Source organism: Phoca vitulina, unplaced genomic scaffold (assembly GCF_004348235.1).
Source record: "Phoca vitulina isolate PV1807 unplaced genomic scaffold, GSC_HSeal_1.0 scaffold44, whole genome shotgun sequence".
NCBI lineage: Eukaryota > Metazoa > Chordata > Mammalia > Carnivora > Phocidae > Phoca > Phoca vitulina.
The window spans coordinates 9,650,709-9,666,159 of NW_022589747.1; the positions used below are offsets into that span (position 1 = coordinate 9,650,709).

The 15,451-nt window shown below is 37.7% G+C and overlaps 1 protein-coding gene across 1 annotated transcript in view; it reads right to left on the bottom strand.

Moving 5' to 3' along the window:
- The window catches only part of STK17A (serine/threonine kinase 17a), a 40,568-nt gene that overhangs the window by 15,744 nt on the left and 9,373 nt on the right, over window positions 1-15,451 (bottom strand). Inside the window, exons 2-3 of the mRNA XM_032430497.1 lie at window positions 12,887-13,099; window positions 1,247-1,391 (exon numbers count right to left, since the gene is read on the bottom strand). Of these exons, the coding sequence (XP_032286388.1) occupies window positions 1,247-1,391; window positions 12,887-13,099 (358 nt within the window). The remainder of the gene's footprint in view (window positions 1-1,246; window positions 1,392-12,886; window positions 13,100-15,451) is intronic.

The following is a 15,451-nucleotide window of genomic DNA, read 5'->3' on the forward strand; positions in this document are numbered from 1 at the left end:
CCTCTCCCCCAGATGCCTGAAGGAATCTGCTAAGGATACTTGTCGTGGGCATTCACTGTCTGTCTCCTGAGCACCCACCCACCCTCTGTTCTTCTAGAAACAGAACTGGTCTGAGAATCCAACCCTTCCCCACTCTTGGTCCGAAAAACAATTGGGATGGGAGAAGGAATTTACCCCTCCAGGGTTAGAGCAAATGACACTGGTCATGCTGGCCTGGCCAGTCAGAACCGTGCACCATCCCCCCTGCACACTTCTTAGTTCCGGACCAATCGAAGTTGGTTTGGTGACAGTGAATCTCAGGACTTCTGAAAGAGCTAATAAGTAGAACCTGGCTCTTCCCTGCTGCATCTCTGGACAATTCCAAGGCTAAAATGGCGGCATCTAACTTACCGTCTTCTTGCCATTTTGAGAAGGCAGAGCTGGAGACTGAAGAAAAACCAACTACTTGTAATATCTGAATCAATGAATAGTGTCATACCTTAAGTTAGAATTATACCTGGACTTTTTAGCCAATAAAATTTCCTTTTTTGCTTCCCCGACTCTCAGCCAGCATTCTGATTACCTGAAAGCATCATAACTGATATGCTGCCCTTTGTGTATTCTTTCTTCCCTCCTCCCTTTCCTTCTTTGATAATTTTAAATTCTGTATCTACCTGCCTTGAATCTCTTTAGTTCTCTATTTTATTTATTGCTGTCTGCCTAATTTTCTACAACACTGTTTTTCAGATATTCCTGCTAAAAGGTCATCTCCCTCTTCATGACATTCGAAACCCCTAGAATCTGGCCTTTTCTCAATTGTCAATATCTCCTCTATTTCATTTCTCAATTCCAGTGACGCTATTCCATTTATGTTTGCCCAACAAGTTTTCCTAACTCTTGTGATAGAATTTTATCTTCTATCCTCTACATTCCTGTATTTTCTCTTTCTAAATCCTAATTTTTTAAGGTCTAGCTTAAACCCTGTCTCTTATCGGGAAGAGTTCGCCTATCCTACCAATATCCTCTAAGCTTCATTTTTTGGGGCAATGTATTATTATTTACCTTTCTATGTACACACATGTACTTTACCTCCTTGATAAAACTAACTGGCAAGAGGATAAGAATAGACTCAACCTTTATTTCCGTATTATCTAATAAAACACACAAACTTGTGTTTTAAATGTTTGAATTAATCACTGTTAAATACTTTAGACCTGGAGGGTCATTCTCTAGCCATCTCAAAACTGTAAAGTAATTCAGATCTTACCTTCAAGTCAAGATGAACTACATCATGAGCATGTAAAAAGTGGACACCTTCTAATATCTGCCTCATGAGTCTTTGAACATCCTTTTCTTTAAAGGCTTCTTCTCTGTCTGCAACACACTGGTCAAAGATTTCACCCCCAGCAGCACTAGAGAAGGACAGAAGCACACTTTAATTATAAAGGGAAAGGGCTCATTAAAAATATTTAGCCTTTTTTTGTTCTTAATATTTTACACATTATCTTTATTTAGATAAACTATAATTTGAGTGTGTGTAAATGTCTGTCTACTTGCCTAAATCCATTTTTCTTTTTTAAATAAAAATATGAAGCTTCTAATATGAGGTAAGATTAACATTTCCAAAGCTAAATAAAAACATCACTTTAAGAACTTCAAGAATTAAACTTTAATAGTAAAATATATTAACATACTTTCAAGTGAAAATTTCTCTTTTTAAGATTTTATTTATTTATTTGAGAGAGAGATAACGAAAGAGAGAGAGAGAGAGCATGAGCAGGGAGGAGAGGGAGAAACAAAACCCCTTTGAAGGACATTTACTTTCTTCCTAATTATTCACAATTATAAACAATGTTGTGATGAGAAGGCACATTACAGTTTCTCACACATTTGTTCATGTGCCAAGAGCTCCCAAGTGTAGACACCTAGAACGAACCAGCTGGAGTGAAGGGAATGTGCATTTAAAATTTTAATAGGAAGAGCCTATCCTCACCAAAAGTGCAATACTGATTTAAACTTTCTTCTAACCTCTGGGCAAAGCATCTCAGTTTGTTTGTTTTCCTCCAAATAATTTTGCCAATAAGAGGAAAAAAAATAATCAACATTTAAAAATTTTTATTTCTCTTTGGCAGAAAGTCCATACTTAAACACTTTGTTCATACCATAAATGACAGCTCATGTCATATCTCAAAATTTCTTGTATATGTTTAAAAAAAAAAAATAGACTGGGTTGCTTTCATAAAGTTGTTACAAAATTGACATGAAATATATAACTCCAAACAGCCATGCTGCTCTCAGACCAGAGCTACTTATTAATTTCCTTTCAGTATGATAATTTAGTTCTTTTTTTCTTTCCTTTTCTGTTAAGCAACCTATTTCCAAATTCTGCCCATATAAGGAAAGACAACTTGTCACCAAAATTAGATAAGAACATATTTAAGTTTAGCTGAACAGTTGCAGGTGATGAAAGTGAAAGCAAATAATTCATTGGCTGATAAGGTTTTCATTTTGGCTAAATCTATACAACTGATTTTTTATTATATTTTGATTATAGTATTAAGAAACAAATATGAAAGCATTAAAATCATTTTTATGTATTTAACTGTAAAATGCCCATCACATATTCAGGCACGGTTAAAGTAATATACAAGTCATAAGAAAAGAAATGGTGAACATTCACAACATAATTACAGAGTAAATTAATTGCAGCCTGCCAATACCGTATACTGTTAATATGGATTTGATGACCTAAAGCAAAAGTCAGTATGAGCTGGGTCAACTCAGTCCCAAGCAGCTAGAGATACACCAGGACGTAACATGTGGCCCTCTGCACGCACACACCACAATTTGCCAGTTACAACTCAGAACCGTCCATGTTCCTCAACTAAAACAAAGAACTGTATCTTGGTTGAAAAAGTCTCCCAGCAATGTCTCTCAGCTCATTACTACCATTCACAATAAAATTCAATAAAGGTCCATTTACATAAGTGAGAAGATTTCTTTACTTAAACTTTAAGAGCAATTTATTATAACTTCTTTCCACTATAAGGTGTATCCATCCTTGCTTTAATGTAAGGGTTTCCTTTGTTTTCCCAACAAGTTAAGTAGTTTACATAAGCACAGAATATGAAGTATAAAACTACAGTTTTCTGAAAATTTCCAAGGATGTATTTCAAATGAGACTATTAAAGAAGCTGCAAAGGCTAGCCTAGCCTTCAGTGACCAGCAAGACTTGCACACCCTCTGATACAGTCTGCAATCATCCCAGTTTACATCTGCTTAAATGTAAGCTTGACCCCATTAACTGTCATATTAATGAGTAGAACTAAACAAAATTATCCTAAAGAACAGTGTGCAACATTTAAAAGCATCTGTGAAGTACGGTTAACAGGATGTATAAGAACATTACCAACCACTTCACATGAAGTATCTTTCTTCACATAGAAGCCAGAGAAATGCTACAAGTTTTGTTGTGCCCTATCTTTTAACTACAGCAAGACTTCCACGGTTATATTATGGTATATTTACTTTAGTAGTGCTTATTTTCCACTACTTTAAAATTACCCAGAAATTGAGAAATTAACTTTATTATGAATTACATTTACAAAAACATCAATTCAAGAACTTTTCACAAAAAATTTTACACAGGAACTATTTTTATAAAACATATTAAGAACTTTTCATTTCAATGTTCTAGTGGCCCTTAGAAAGTTAAGGGGTAAGAATCTTTTGATCAACATTACGCAGAGCCATGTACATGTCTGCAGGCTACGAGCAACTGTGTTTGCCGAGCTGCCTGCACCCGGGCGAGATCTTAGCCCCCAACCTCTGACGCCAAACATTCCTTTTGCTATCGAAACTAGCATATCCACTTCTACCTGCTTCGAGGCTCAGTTCAGATCTTTCCTCCCTCACTCTTCAAAATTAACAAATACCAATCAAATATGTTAGGTCCTTGTGCAATGTGCTATGGATAGAAAGATAAATTATAAATAAGTATCGAGACGCCTTGGGTGGCTCAGTTGGTTAAGCATGACCTGACCTTCGGCTCAGGTCATGATCCCAGGGTCCCGCACAGGGCTCCTTGCTCAGCAGGGAGCCTGCTTCTCCCTCTGCCTGCCACTCCCCCTGCTTGTGTGTGGTCTCGCTCTTTCTCTGACACATAAATAAGTAAAATCTTTAAAATAAATAAATAAATAAGTATGGCTTATAACTTCAGGAAACACATTTTAAAGAATACATATGCAGGCGCCTGGGTGGCTCAGTCATTAAGCGTCTGCCTTCGGCTCAGGTCATGGTCCCAGGGTCCTAGGATCAAGCCCCGCATCGGGCTCCCTGCTCCGTGGGAAGCCTGCTTCTCCCTCTCCCACTCCCCCTGCTTGTGTTTCCTCTCTCGCTGTGTCTCTCTCTCTCTGTCAAATAAATAAGATCTTTAAATAAAAAAATAAATAAAATAAAATAAAGAATACATATGCATAAATATATATGGGTGTAAAATTATATATCAAGTGATTTGATAATTTAGCAACTGAGCAATTCATTGGAAAGGAGAAAAAAAAGCTTAGAAAAATGACATTTATTCTGAGACTTGTAGAAGGAATAGGAATCCACTAGATGAAATGGTTAAGAGCACATCCCAGGCATAGTGAACACAAGTAAGCAGGATGGTGTCAAAAATACATGGTATGACTCACTAAAGGTTAAGTACCTACTTCCCCTTTCAGCCAAATGGCACAGAACTTACCCTCTAGCCATAAACAACTAGAAAATGAGCAAAGTATAAGAGCCAACTACTTTCAGACATGAGAACACAGGCAGTTCAGACCATGATCCCTTATAAGAGGGACACAAACAAGTTGAGCCCTACTCTCCCTGTCTTCCTACTTGGGAAGTAATTTATGGACCGTGGTACAGGATGGAGGAGAAGCCCAAGCAGAATACGGCGGCCTTACTAAACTGAAGACACAGACCAGGAATTTGACAAAGGTAATGAAGTTGGATTTCCAGAGGAGTGAGCTACACAGAGAAGGATCTCCAGACATCTGCTTAGCTGTATCCTGAAGTCTTAGACAAAATACTAATAGGGGCAAGCATAAGGGTGAAACTCTGTAAGGTCAAGCAAAGAACTGCTGGGAAATTAGAAGCTGAACAATTCTTAGCATTCACAGAGAACAGAATAAGATATTTGAATTTTGTCCAGTTGAAGTAGAAAAATCATGTGAACCACTTAGGCAGTCAGCAGCCCCCCGCCCGGCCCCAGAAGGGCCATACCTTAGTAGTAAGATTAAATAGCCTGTGAACTGCCCCAACAAAGCTGATTCACAAATAATTTAACTGACTGCCAAAATGAATGTCATCATTCTTTAACAGAAGATCATAAAATCCACTCAACACTGTGACATTCTAAATGTATGGCATCATTCCAAAAATTACCAGACATCTGAAAATGCCACAAATTACAATCCACAACTTATAGGAAAACAATAAAAACAGACCCAGAAAAAACAGAGATAATGGAATTGACAGATAAGGTATTATAAATATACTCAAAGATTTAAAGTAAAATATGAACATAATGAGAGAGAGAAAGAGAGAGAGGAGGGGTATGAAAAAGGACCAAATGGAACTTCTAGAGATAAAAAATAAAGTATCTAAAATGAAAACTGCACTGGATGGGCTTTATAGCATTGCACAAGAATCAGTGAATTTTAAGACATAGCAACAGAATTTTAAGACCTAGCAATTCAATCTTTAGAGAGGGAAAAAAAACCAATAGGACCCCCGGGACCTGAGTGATAATATCAAGCAGTTTAACAGACTGTAATTGAAGGAACAAGAGAAGAGAGGTGGTGGCAAATATTTTTTTAAATAATGGCTGAAAAATTCCCAAATCTGATAAAAACTGTAACCCCAAAGATCCAATCAAGTAGCTCAAAGTAAACCCCAAGCAGGGTAAACACAAAGCAAACCAAGGCACATTATGCTCAAATTACTGAATTACTGTCTTTTTATTTATTTATTTTATAAATAATTTATAGACACATTTATAAGGGAACCAAGAATCAATGCAGACTTCTTGTCATAAACAACACAAGGCAAATGACAATGCAATGATATCTTTAAGTGCTGAGAAAAGACAGTGTGTCTAAAATGCACGGTGAGGTTGGAAAAGGACTAGCAGGAGAGGAGGTAGAAGTCAGACAGAAAAACAAGAGATGAGGTCAGAACAATCTGCAATATCCTAGGTAAGGGCAATAATCGGTATATAATGCTAAATGTCTCTTTCTCCAGAAGCACTCCTTCCCTCCCAGGTAGCATAAAGCAGCACAACTCATGGCTAAAAGCTCTGGAATCACACACTCCCAGACTGAATCTTGGCTCTGCTATTTGCAGTGTGACCTCAGGTTGATTACTCCTCTGAAATTTTTTCTCATATAAAATCTTGTTCTAAAATTTACAAACAAACAAATTCAGTAAAGTTGCAGGATACAAAATCAATATACCAAAACCACTGTGTTTTTATACACTAACAATGAACTTTCAGAAAGAGAAATTAAGAAAACAATCCCATTTTCAATGGCATCAGAAAGAATAAAATACTTAGGAATAAATTTAACCCAGAAAGTGAAAGATCTGTACAATGAAAACCATATAAGACACTAATGAAAGAAATGAAAGAAGACACAAGTAAATGGAAAGATATACATACCATGCTCCTGGGCTGGAAGAATTAATACTGTTGAATAGTCCATACTATCCAAAGTAATCTATAGATTCAACACAATTCGTATCAAAATTCCAATGGCATTTTTCAGAGACACAGGAAAAAAAAATCCTAAAATTTGCATAGAACCGCAAAAGACCCTGAATAACAAAGGCAATCTTGAGAAACAACAAATCTGGATTTCAAAATATATTTCCGATTTCAAAATAAATTACAAAGTACTATTCAACTATTGAAAAGAATGAAATCTTGCCATTTGTGACAACACAGATAGACCTTGAAGGTATTATGCCAAGTGAAATGACAAATACCATATAATTTCACTCATATGTGGAATCTAAAAAAAAACAAAACAAATGAACAAACAAAACAAAATTCATAGATATAGAGAACATACTGGTGGTAACCAGAGGGGAAGTGGGGGGAGAGGTGGGCAAAATGGGTGAAGGGGGCCAATTACATGGAGATGGATGGTAACTAGACTTCAAGTGGTGATCACCTTAGTAGTACACACAGATGTCAAATTATGTTGTATACCTGAAGCTTACATAATGTTATATACCAATTTTACCCCAATTACAAAAAATTTCTTGTGGAAAAAACTGTGTGTGTGTGTGTGTGTGTATCAAAGCTATAGCAATAAAAATAGTATGGTATCGGCATAAAAACAGTTAAATCAATTCAAATTAAAAAAGAGATAGATCAATGGAACAGAAATAGAAATCCCAGAAATAAAACTATGCATAGATGGTCAATTAATTTATGAAAAAGGAGCCAAGAATATACAACGGGGAAAGGGCAGTCTCTTCAATAAATGTTTTTTAAAAAACTGGGTAGCTACATGCAAAAGAATGAAACAGGACCCTTATCTTACATCATGCACAAAAGTCAACTCAAAGTAGATTAATGATTTGAATATAAGACCTGAACTATAAAACTCCCAGGAGAAAACATAAGCTGTAAGCTCCTTGACATCAGTCTTGGCAATTTTCTTGGTTTGACAACAAAAGCAAAAATAAACAAGTGGGGCTACATCAAATTAAGAAGCTTCTGCTCAGCAAAGAAAACCATCAACAAAATGAAAATCAACCTATGGAATGGGAGAAAATACTTGCAAATCATATATCTGATAAGGGCTTAATATCCCAAGTATATAAAGAACTCATGCAGCCAATCTGATTAAAAAATGGGTTGAGAAATTAAACAGACCATTTTCCCAAAGAAGACATATAAATGGCCAACAGGTGCATGAAAAGGTTCTCAACATCGCTAATCATCAGGGAAAGGCAAAGCAAAGCCACAACTGGGTATCATCTCATACCTGTTAGGATGGCTATCATCAAAAAGAGACATGTGTTGGCAAAGATGTGGAGAAAAGGGAATCCTTGGGCACTGCTAGTGGGAATGTAGAGTGGTGCGGCCAGTACGGAAAACAGTATGGGGGCGCCTGGGGGGCTCAGGCCGGTAAGCGTCTGCCTTCGGCTCAGGTCATGATCCCAGGGTTCTGGGATAGAGTCCTGCATGGGGCTCCCTGCTCAGTGGGGAGCCTGCTTCTCCCTCTCCTTCTATTGCTCCCCCTGCTTTTGCTCTCTTGCTCTGTCAAATAAATAAAATCTTTAAAAAAGAAAACAGTATGGAGTTCATCAAAGAATTAAGAATAGAACTTCCATATGATCTAGCAATCCCACTTCTGGTATATATACAAAAGAAATGAAAACAGAATCTCAAAAAGATTTACACTCCCATGTTCACTGAAGCATTAATCACAATAGCCAAGATACGAAAACACCTAAGCGTCCATGAATGGATGAATGGAAGAATGGACAAAGAAGTTATACATATAATGGGATATTATTCAGCCATAGAAACATATTCCACTTACATGTGGAATCTAAAAAAGCAAAGCTCCTAGCAACAGAGACTAGAATGGTGGTTACCAGTGGGTGGGGAGGTGGAGGAAAAGGAGATATTGGTCAAAGGGAACAAACTTCCAGTTACAAGACAAGTAAGTTCTGGAGATTTAATGTACAGCACAGTGGTGATAGTTAATAATACTGTATTATATACTTGAAAGTTGCTAAGAGAGTAAATCTTAAATGCTCTTACCACACACACACAGTAATCACATGACCTGCTGCAGGTGTAAGCTAATGCTCTGGTGGTAATCATTACACAATACATAAGGGTATCAAATCCACATATTCTACACCTCAGACTTACAAAATGTTTTATGTCAACTATGTCTCAATAAAGCTGGAAAAAATTTTAAAAATAAAACAAATAATGTATATAAAGCATATAAATAATTTACATAAAGCTGGCTGAAAGACTCAGCATAGTGCCTGGCACACAGTAAATTCTTAACACGAATATTATACTTTGTGTTCCCACAGCAACTAGCAAGCATTTCTAGTGAACACCAACACTGCCGCCATCATTTTTCTCTCCTTCACTAAACCTGTAGCACCTGGAGGGAAGAGGCTATGCTGTTTGTACTTCTATACCACCAGCACCAATTAGCACCTAGTGCACATGGAGGATACTTAAGTGTATGTGAAATGCGTTAGTGACACGGTGAACATAAACCTGCCTGTTTCCCTAACAACAATCTATGGATGTGGCCAAGAATTTTGATATCTCAATATCTAAAAATTTATTTCTAAGACTTTACCTTCAAACAAAAAGTAGAACACATTTTTAGCCAAATCATATTGATCTGTGGTTCTAAAACCATGATCACTGAATCAAAAGAAGCCACCAAAGATTTCTAAGCAAGGGAATAGTATCACCACATCTACGTCTTAGTTACCTAACAGAAGCCTGCGGAACATCCTAGAATTGAAGCCAGGGTGATCAGCCAAGAAGCTACTGAGAGTCCATGGGAGAGACAATGAGGACCCAAAACAGAGGAGAAACAGCAAGTACCAAGAAAAAGGGATGCAGGGGTGAGGCTTAAGTGGAAGACTTGGTAATTTATTATATACGTGCTTTTAAAGGAGATAAGGGAAATGAGGATAGAGTCAAGGTTTCTAGCCTGAGCTATGAAATTAATGGGGTTAACAATGGAAATGGGGAACAAGAGAAAAACCGGCATTATCAGGGCAATGCAGGAGTGCACACATATTGATCCTGAATTGATAATGACGTGTGGTTGGATACAGAGATATGCAGTAGGCAGTTAGAACTTAGAAGGTCCAAGGTTGGAGACAAAGATTTGGAAAAAATCACATGTAAATAATAGCTGAAGCCACAAACACAGACTGTTATCAGAGTAAATGTACAGAATATAAATATATGACAAGAACAACACTAATGAACTCCGGGGAGCACTTGTGTTCATATAGTAGAAGCAGGGTAAAAGGCTGTGACAGAGTTAAAAAACAAAAAAAGAGGACCCTGAAAGCCAAGAAAGAACATCATTTCAAGAAAGGTATAATAAAGTGTTTAGAGAGAGTAAGAAGTGGAGTGAACACTAAAAAGAGGAGACAGATTTTGGCAAACAGGGTTTGAGAAGAGCAGGTGCGGCAGAATGAAGAGTGATGGCGGATGCATGGAACGGCGAAGAACAAAACGGACTAGAAGGTGAGGAAAGCTGTAAATTCAGCCTGCTCCTTTAAAAAGTACAGCAGTAAAGGAAAGAGCAAGCCAGGACCATGGTTTAAAGACAGTCAAAGCTGAGGAAAAGGAATTTTAGGATAAGAGAGACAGCAACACTGGAAGACAAGGGAAAAGAACCGCCTTGGAAGAGGGGCTGAAAAGCTGACAGAGGTCAGTGAACTGATTTAAAGACAAAACAATGGCCCTAGAAAAGGAAGGAAGAGAATTAAAGAGCCCAAGTTAAGGTCTCAGCCTCAGAGTTAAGCAGTGGAAACTTCGAACAGAAGGGAAGGGGTGAGGGACGCCGAGGGAGGGTGCCTGCTGGTAGGTATCTGAGAAAAGATGCAAAGTGGTGATGTAGGAAGTGTGTTAAAAGTTTTGAGTAGATCCTGGCAGGGGAGGAGGGGGGGTGGGGGTGGGGACGACACATTAAAAGAATGAGAGATTAGGTAAAGAATGACCCAACGACAGCGAAAGCCCATCTGAGGACCCTTCACGCTTGTAACAAGCAGGTCAGAGATGACACAAATCTTCCCCAGTGTGCGGGAGGCAGCAGAGGCTGGGGTTGCAAACTGGCCGAAGGACTTGCCGAGGAAGACGAGGAGGAAGAAGGAAATAATTCGAGGTGCTGGCGAGAGGTCAGCCAAACTGACTACTGAAGAAGAAAGGGCATCACGGGAAAGAAAAAAGGCAGGGGCTGGCTGAAAGACAGGGGACCTGAGAAGAGCTCAGGATTAAAGGCTGAAGAGCAGGTTTGGTGAGAACAGGAGAGGAATCTGGTCAGAGAATAATACTTCACAAAGTCTTTTCTAGAATCAACTTCTAATTCTGCCTTGATCCTCTCCAAAACAAACTGGAAACCAAAAACCTAGGTAGGCAGGGCATTTATATATGAGATTCCTAAACCAGCTTTTTTTTTTTTTTTAAGTTAGAAAACAACTTTATTCAGGTATGATCCACATGTACAACATTTGTTACCCATCCCATCATTTTTAATATTTTTCCGATTATAATTAAAAATACCCTGTGTGAAACACTTTTGTACTTCTCACTGTTCACATTTTATAATTCCTTTAGAAGGGATTCCTAGAAGTGAAATTACGGAATTAAAATTTATGAACACGATGCTCTTGAGTTAATTATCAAGAGGAAGCCACTATTTTAGCCATCCAGAATTTGCTTTCTACAAATTTTTAAATTTTTTAAAAACAATACTACACACATTTTTTAACTTTTTTCTTTTTAACAATATTAAAAAAAAATCCATGTCGAAACACTTAGATCCACCTTAGCTTTTTTTAAATGACTGCACAGTAACTCACTTTGTGACATTATCACTTACTTAACCAACCAACCCCTCTCTATTAAACAATTAGGTTATTTCTTTTTTGCTACATTAAAAAAAAACTTCACTAAATATTTTCTAACACATCTTTGCCCAACTGCCTGATTATTGCCTTGTGAAAAAATATGTAAGTGAAATTGCCGGATTAAAGAGTGTTGCGGGTTTTTTTTTTTAAGTTTTTGATACATAAGTCCAGTCTGTCCTCCAGGGAAGTTGCACCAATGAATACTCCACTCCCCCCTGTAGTATAAATCCGATGGTTCAGCCCATGAATATCACTTTCTCTTTATGATTTTTGCCACTCTTATAAGGGGAAATTGAAAACTTATTTTCAAATTTACATCATAAAAATCGTAAGAATCAATATTTTTCATGTACATATAGGCCATTTATATATATGTATGTCTATGTGGAATTTCTCTTCACATCTGTTAAAGAGAAAAGCACAGGCCCAAAATGGTATCACTTAGACCAAATCCCCAAACTGGGGCTTAATACCTACGCTCACTGCAGTTTCAACCACCTCCAGAAGTGTAAGTCTTAACCAGTCAGTCAAGAAATTTCTGACCAACATCAGTGGGGAATCTCACATGGGCCCTATCCATCCCCCCAAAAGAAGATGAGGTAATGCACCTAATAAGACCCCCTGCCCTTCCCACAAGGGAAGGTGATCTTGCCTGAAACAATCCTTTCTTTTCTTTTGCTAGTAACTTTTCGCCACACCCTCCTTCCTAGAAAAACTGTCCATTTTGTACAGCTCCTTGGAGCTGCCCTCCACTAGAGGAAAACAGGATTTCTTAAGAAGAAAAAACTTCATTTTCCAAAGCTGTTTCCTATACAGTCTCTACTTACTCAAATGAAAACATGGTATGAATCAAAACAATTGTTTCTGAAAGAAGGGAGATTATTAACTCAGACTATATGAACATGTAAGGGATTGTAACATATCTCTTATTTTAGTATTACTGTGTTACCACTTACTTTCTGAAGAATGCCTCTAATAAGAACATAAGAGAACTTTACTATCAGAAGAATTTCATTAAAGAATGAAAATAAAAAGTCTAATATACATGCATTCTTATTAATCTGGTATTTTCCAAATTAAAAAGAGAAACACATGAAAAAGTTCTGGAAAGTCTTCAGATTTCCAGAGCCAGGCTACAACAACGTATCACAGATGACTAGCATCCTATAAAGTGTGGACTATCAAACAAACTTTATCTAAGGAAAACAATACTTACTATTCCAGAACTAAGATCATTTCTGATGGAGTTTCATAGACTTCATGTAAATTAATGACCCATGGATTGTCCTGTGCTAGTTCAAGAACTGCAATCTCATGAATTATTTCCATCCGACAATCTTGACCTTTTCTTCTTTTTCTCATGAACTTTGCTGCGAATTCTTTTCCAGAATCTTTCTTTATACATTTCCTCACCACTGCAAATTTCCCCCTAGAATTAAACAAAAACATTCACTGTTAAACTTGACAACTTTCTAGAAATGGTAAATTTTAATAAGATTTCCAAATATTCATCAGTGGATATTCAAATTTAGACCATAATTCAAACACAAATGCAGCATTGTCACTTAGGAATTTAATAGGTACATCTATAACCAAATAAAATGTAACTGGTAAACTTGCAAAATTCCTTCTGAATAGAGAATAACCAAATATTAAAGTCAATATTTTTTGCAGTTATAAACTATTTTTTTTACACATTTATACAGAAGAATGATTTAAATCTTGAAAAAAGGCATTTGACTTGTTAAGAGAAACTGGTTATCAGAATTCCTAAAAGGACTGAATTGACTCTAATACTATATCGCCTTTCAAAACTATAAAAGTTAGGGATCTCATTTATGTATTTCAACTACAGCATCAGCTGGAAAGGTCTAGTTTTCCTATAAAGACAGATACAACAAGCATTATTGATACGCTACACTATCATTTGTTATTAAACTAATAAGTGAGTCACAGGGGAGTCAGTATAACAAACTAAGCAAATTAAGGCTATGAGCTCTAGAATTAGATGTGAGTTTGAATCCCACAAATAGTTCTGCAGCTCACTTGGGCAATTCATTTAACATTTTTAAATCTCATCGACCTTATCTGTAAAAGAGGACACCCCAGAATCCACTTCACAGGGTTGTGTGAGAATTCAAGTATATAATACATATCAATTGCTTAACATGGGACTTGCCACATAAGTGCTAAATGAAATATTGTTAATCAAACAAATCATTAATTTGCGATAGTCATCACCCAAAAATACCCAATCTTTAAGTTGGAAGGCAGCTTAGAAATCACAGTATTTTTTAATACCTAATGCCAAATGCCAATGTCAGTGTTTTCTTTCAAACTGTGAGGCTGTCTCTTCCACTCCTGGGTGCATATTATTATTATTTTTATTATTATGTTATGTTAATCACCATACATTACATCATTAGTTTTTGATGTAGTGTTCCATGATTCATTGTTTGCGTATAACACCCAGTGCTCCATGCAGAACATGCCCTCTTTAATACCCATCACCAGGCTAACCCATCCCCCCAACCCCTTCCCCTCTAGAACCCTCAGTTTGTTTCTCAGAGTCCATAGTCTCTCATGGTTCGTCTCCCCCTCTGATGTCCCCCCTTCATTCTTCCCCTCCTGCTATCTTCTTCTTCTTCTTTTTTTTTTTTTTTAACATATAATGTATTATTTGTTTCAGAGGTACAGGTCTGTGATTCAACAGTCTTACACAATTCACAGCGCTCACCATAGCACATACCCTCCCCAATGTCTATCACCCAGCCACCCCATCCCTCCCAACCCCCACCACTCCAGCAACCCTCAGTTTGTTTCCTGAGATTAAGAATTCCTCATATCAGTGAGGTCATATGATACATGTCTTTCTCTGATTGACTTATTTCGCTCAGCATAATACCCTCCAGTTCCATCCACGTCGTTGCAAATGGCAAGATTTCATTCCTTTTGATGGCTGCATAATATTCCATTGTATATATATACCACATCTTCTTTATCCATTCATCTGTCGATGGACATCTTGGCTCTTTCCACAGTTTGGCTATTGTGGATATTGCTGCTATAAACATTGGGGTGCACGTACCCCTTCGGATCCCTACATTTGTATATTTGGGGTAAATACTCAGTAGTGCAATTGCTGGATCGTCTGGGTGCATATTATTTTAATACGATTTTCATTACAAGCCTAAAGTGAAGGGCTGTTAAGTCTGGGCCTTTTGCTGAGCAGTACACAAAGACCTTTCTCTTCCAAATACCAATCTGTCGGGTATTGACCGAAGCTAAGGATCTGTTAACTGCCACTCCCTTGTCCCATTTTTTTTTTTTTAAAGATTTTTATTTATTTAACAGAGAGAGAGAGAGCACAAGTAAGCAGAGTGGCAGGCAGAGGGAGAGGGAGAAGCAGGCTCTCCACTGAGCAGGGAGCCCGATGCGGGGCTCGATCCCAGGACCCTGGGATCATGACCTGAGCCGAAGGCAGCCGCTTAACCGACTGAGCCACCAGGCGCTCCTCCCATTTTTTTTTTTTTTTTTAAGATTTTATGTATTTGAGAGAGAGGGAGAGAGAAAGTACAAGTGGGGCAGGGGGAGGGGCAGGACCCAGGACCCCGGGATCATGACCTGAGCCAAAGGCAGATGCTTAACCGACTGAGTCACCCAGGTGCCCCTCCTTTTTCCAATTTCAATCATTCCTCATCCCCATAAAGGTTTTGAACACTTTCTCATTATTACAGCTCATCAGAACTGCTGATAAGACGTGTCAACCAAATCTGAAGCA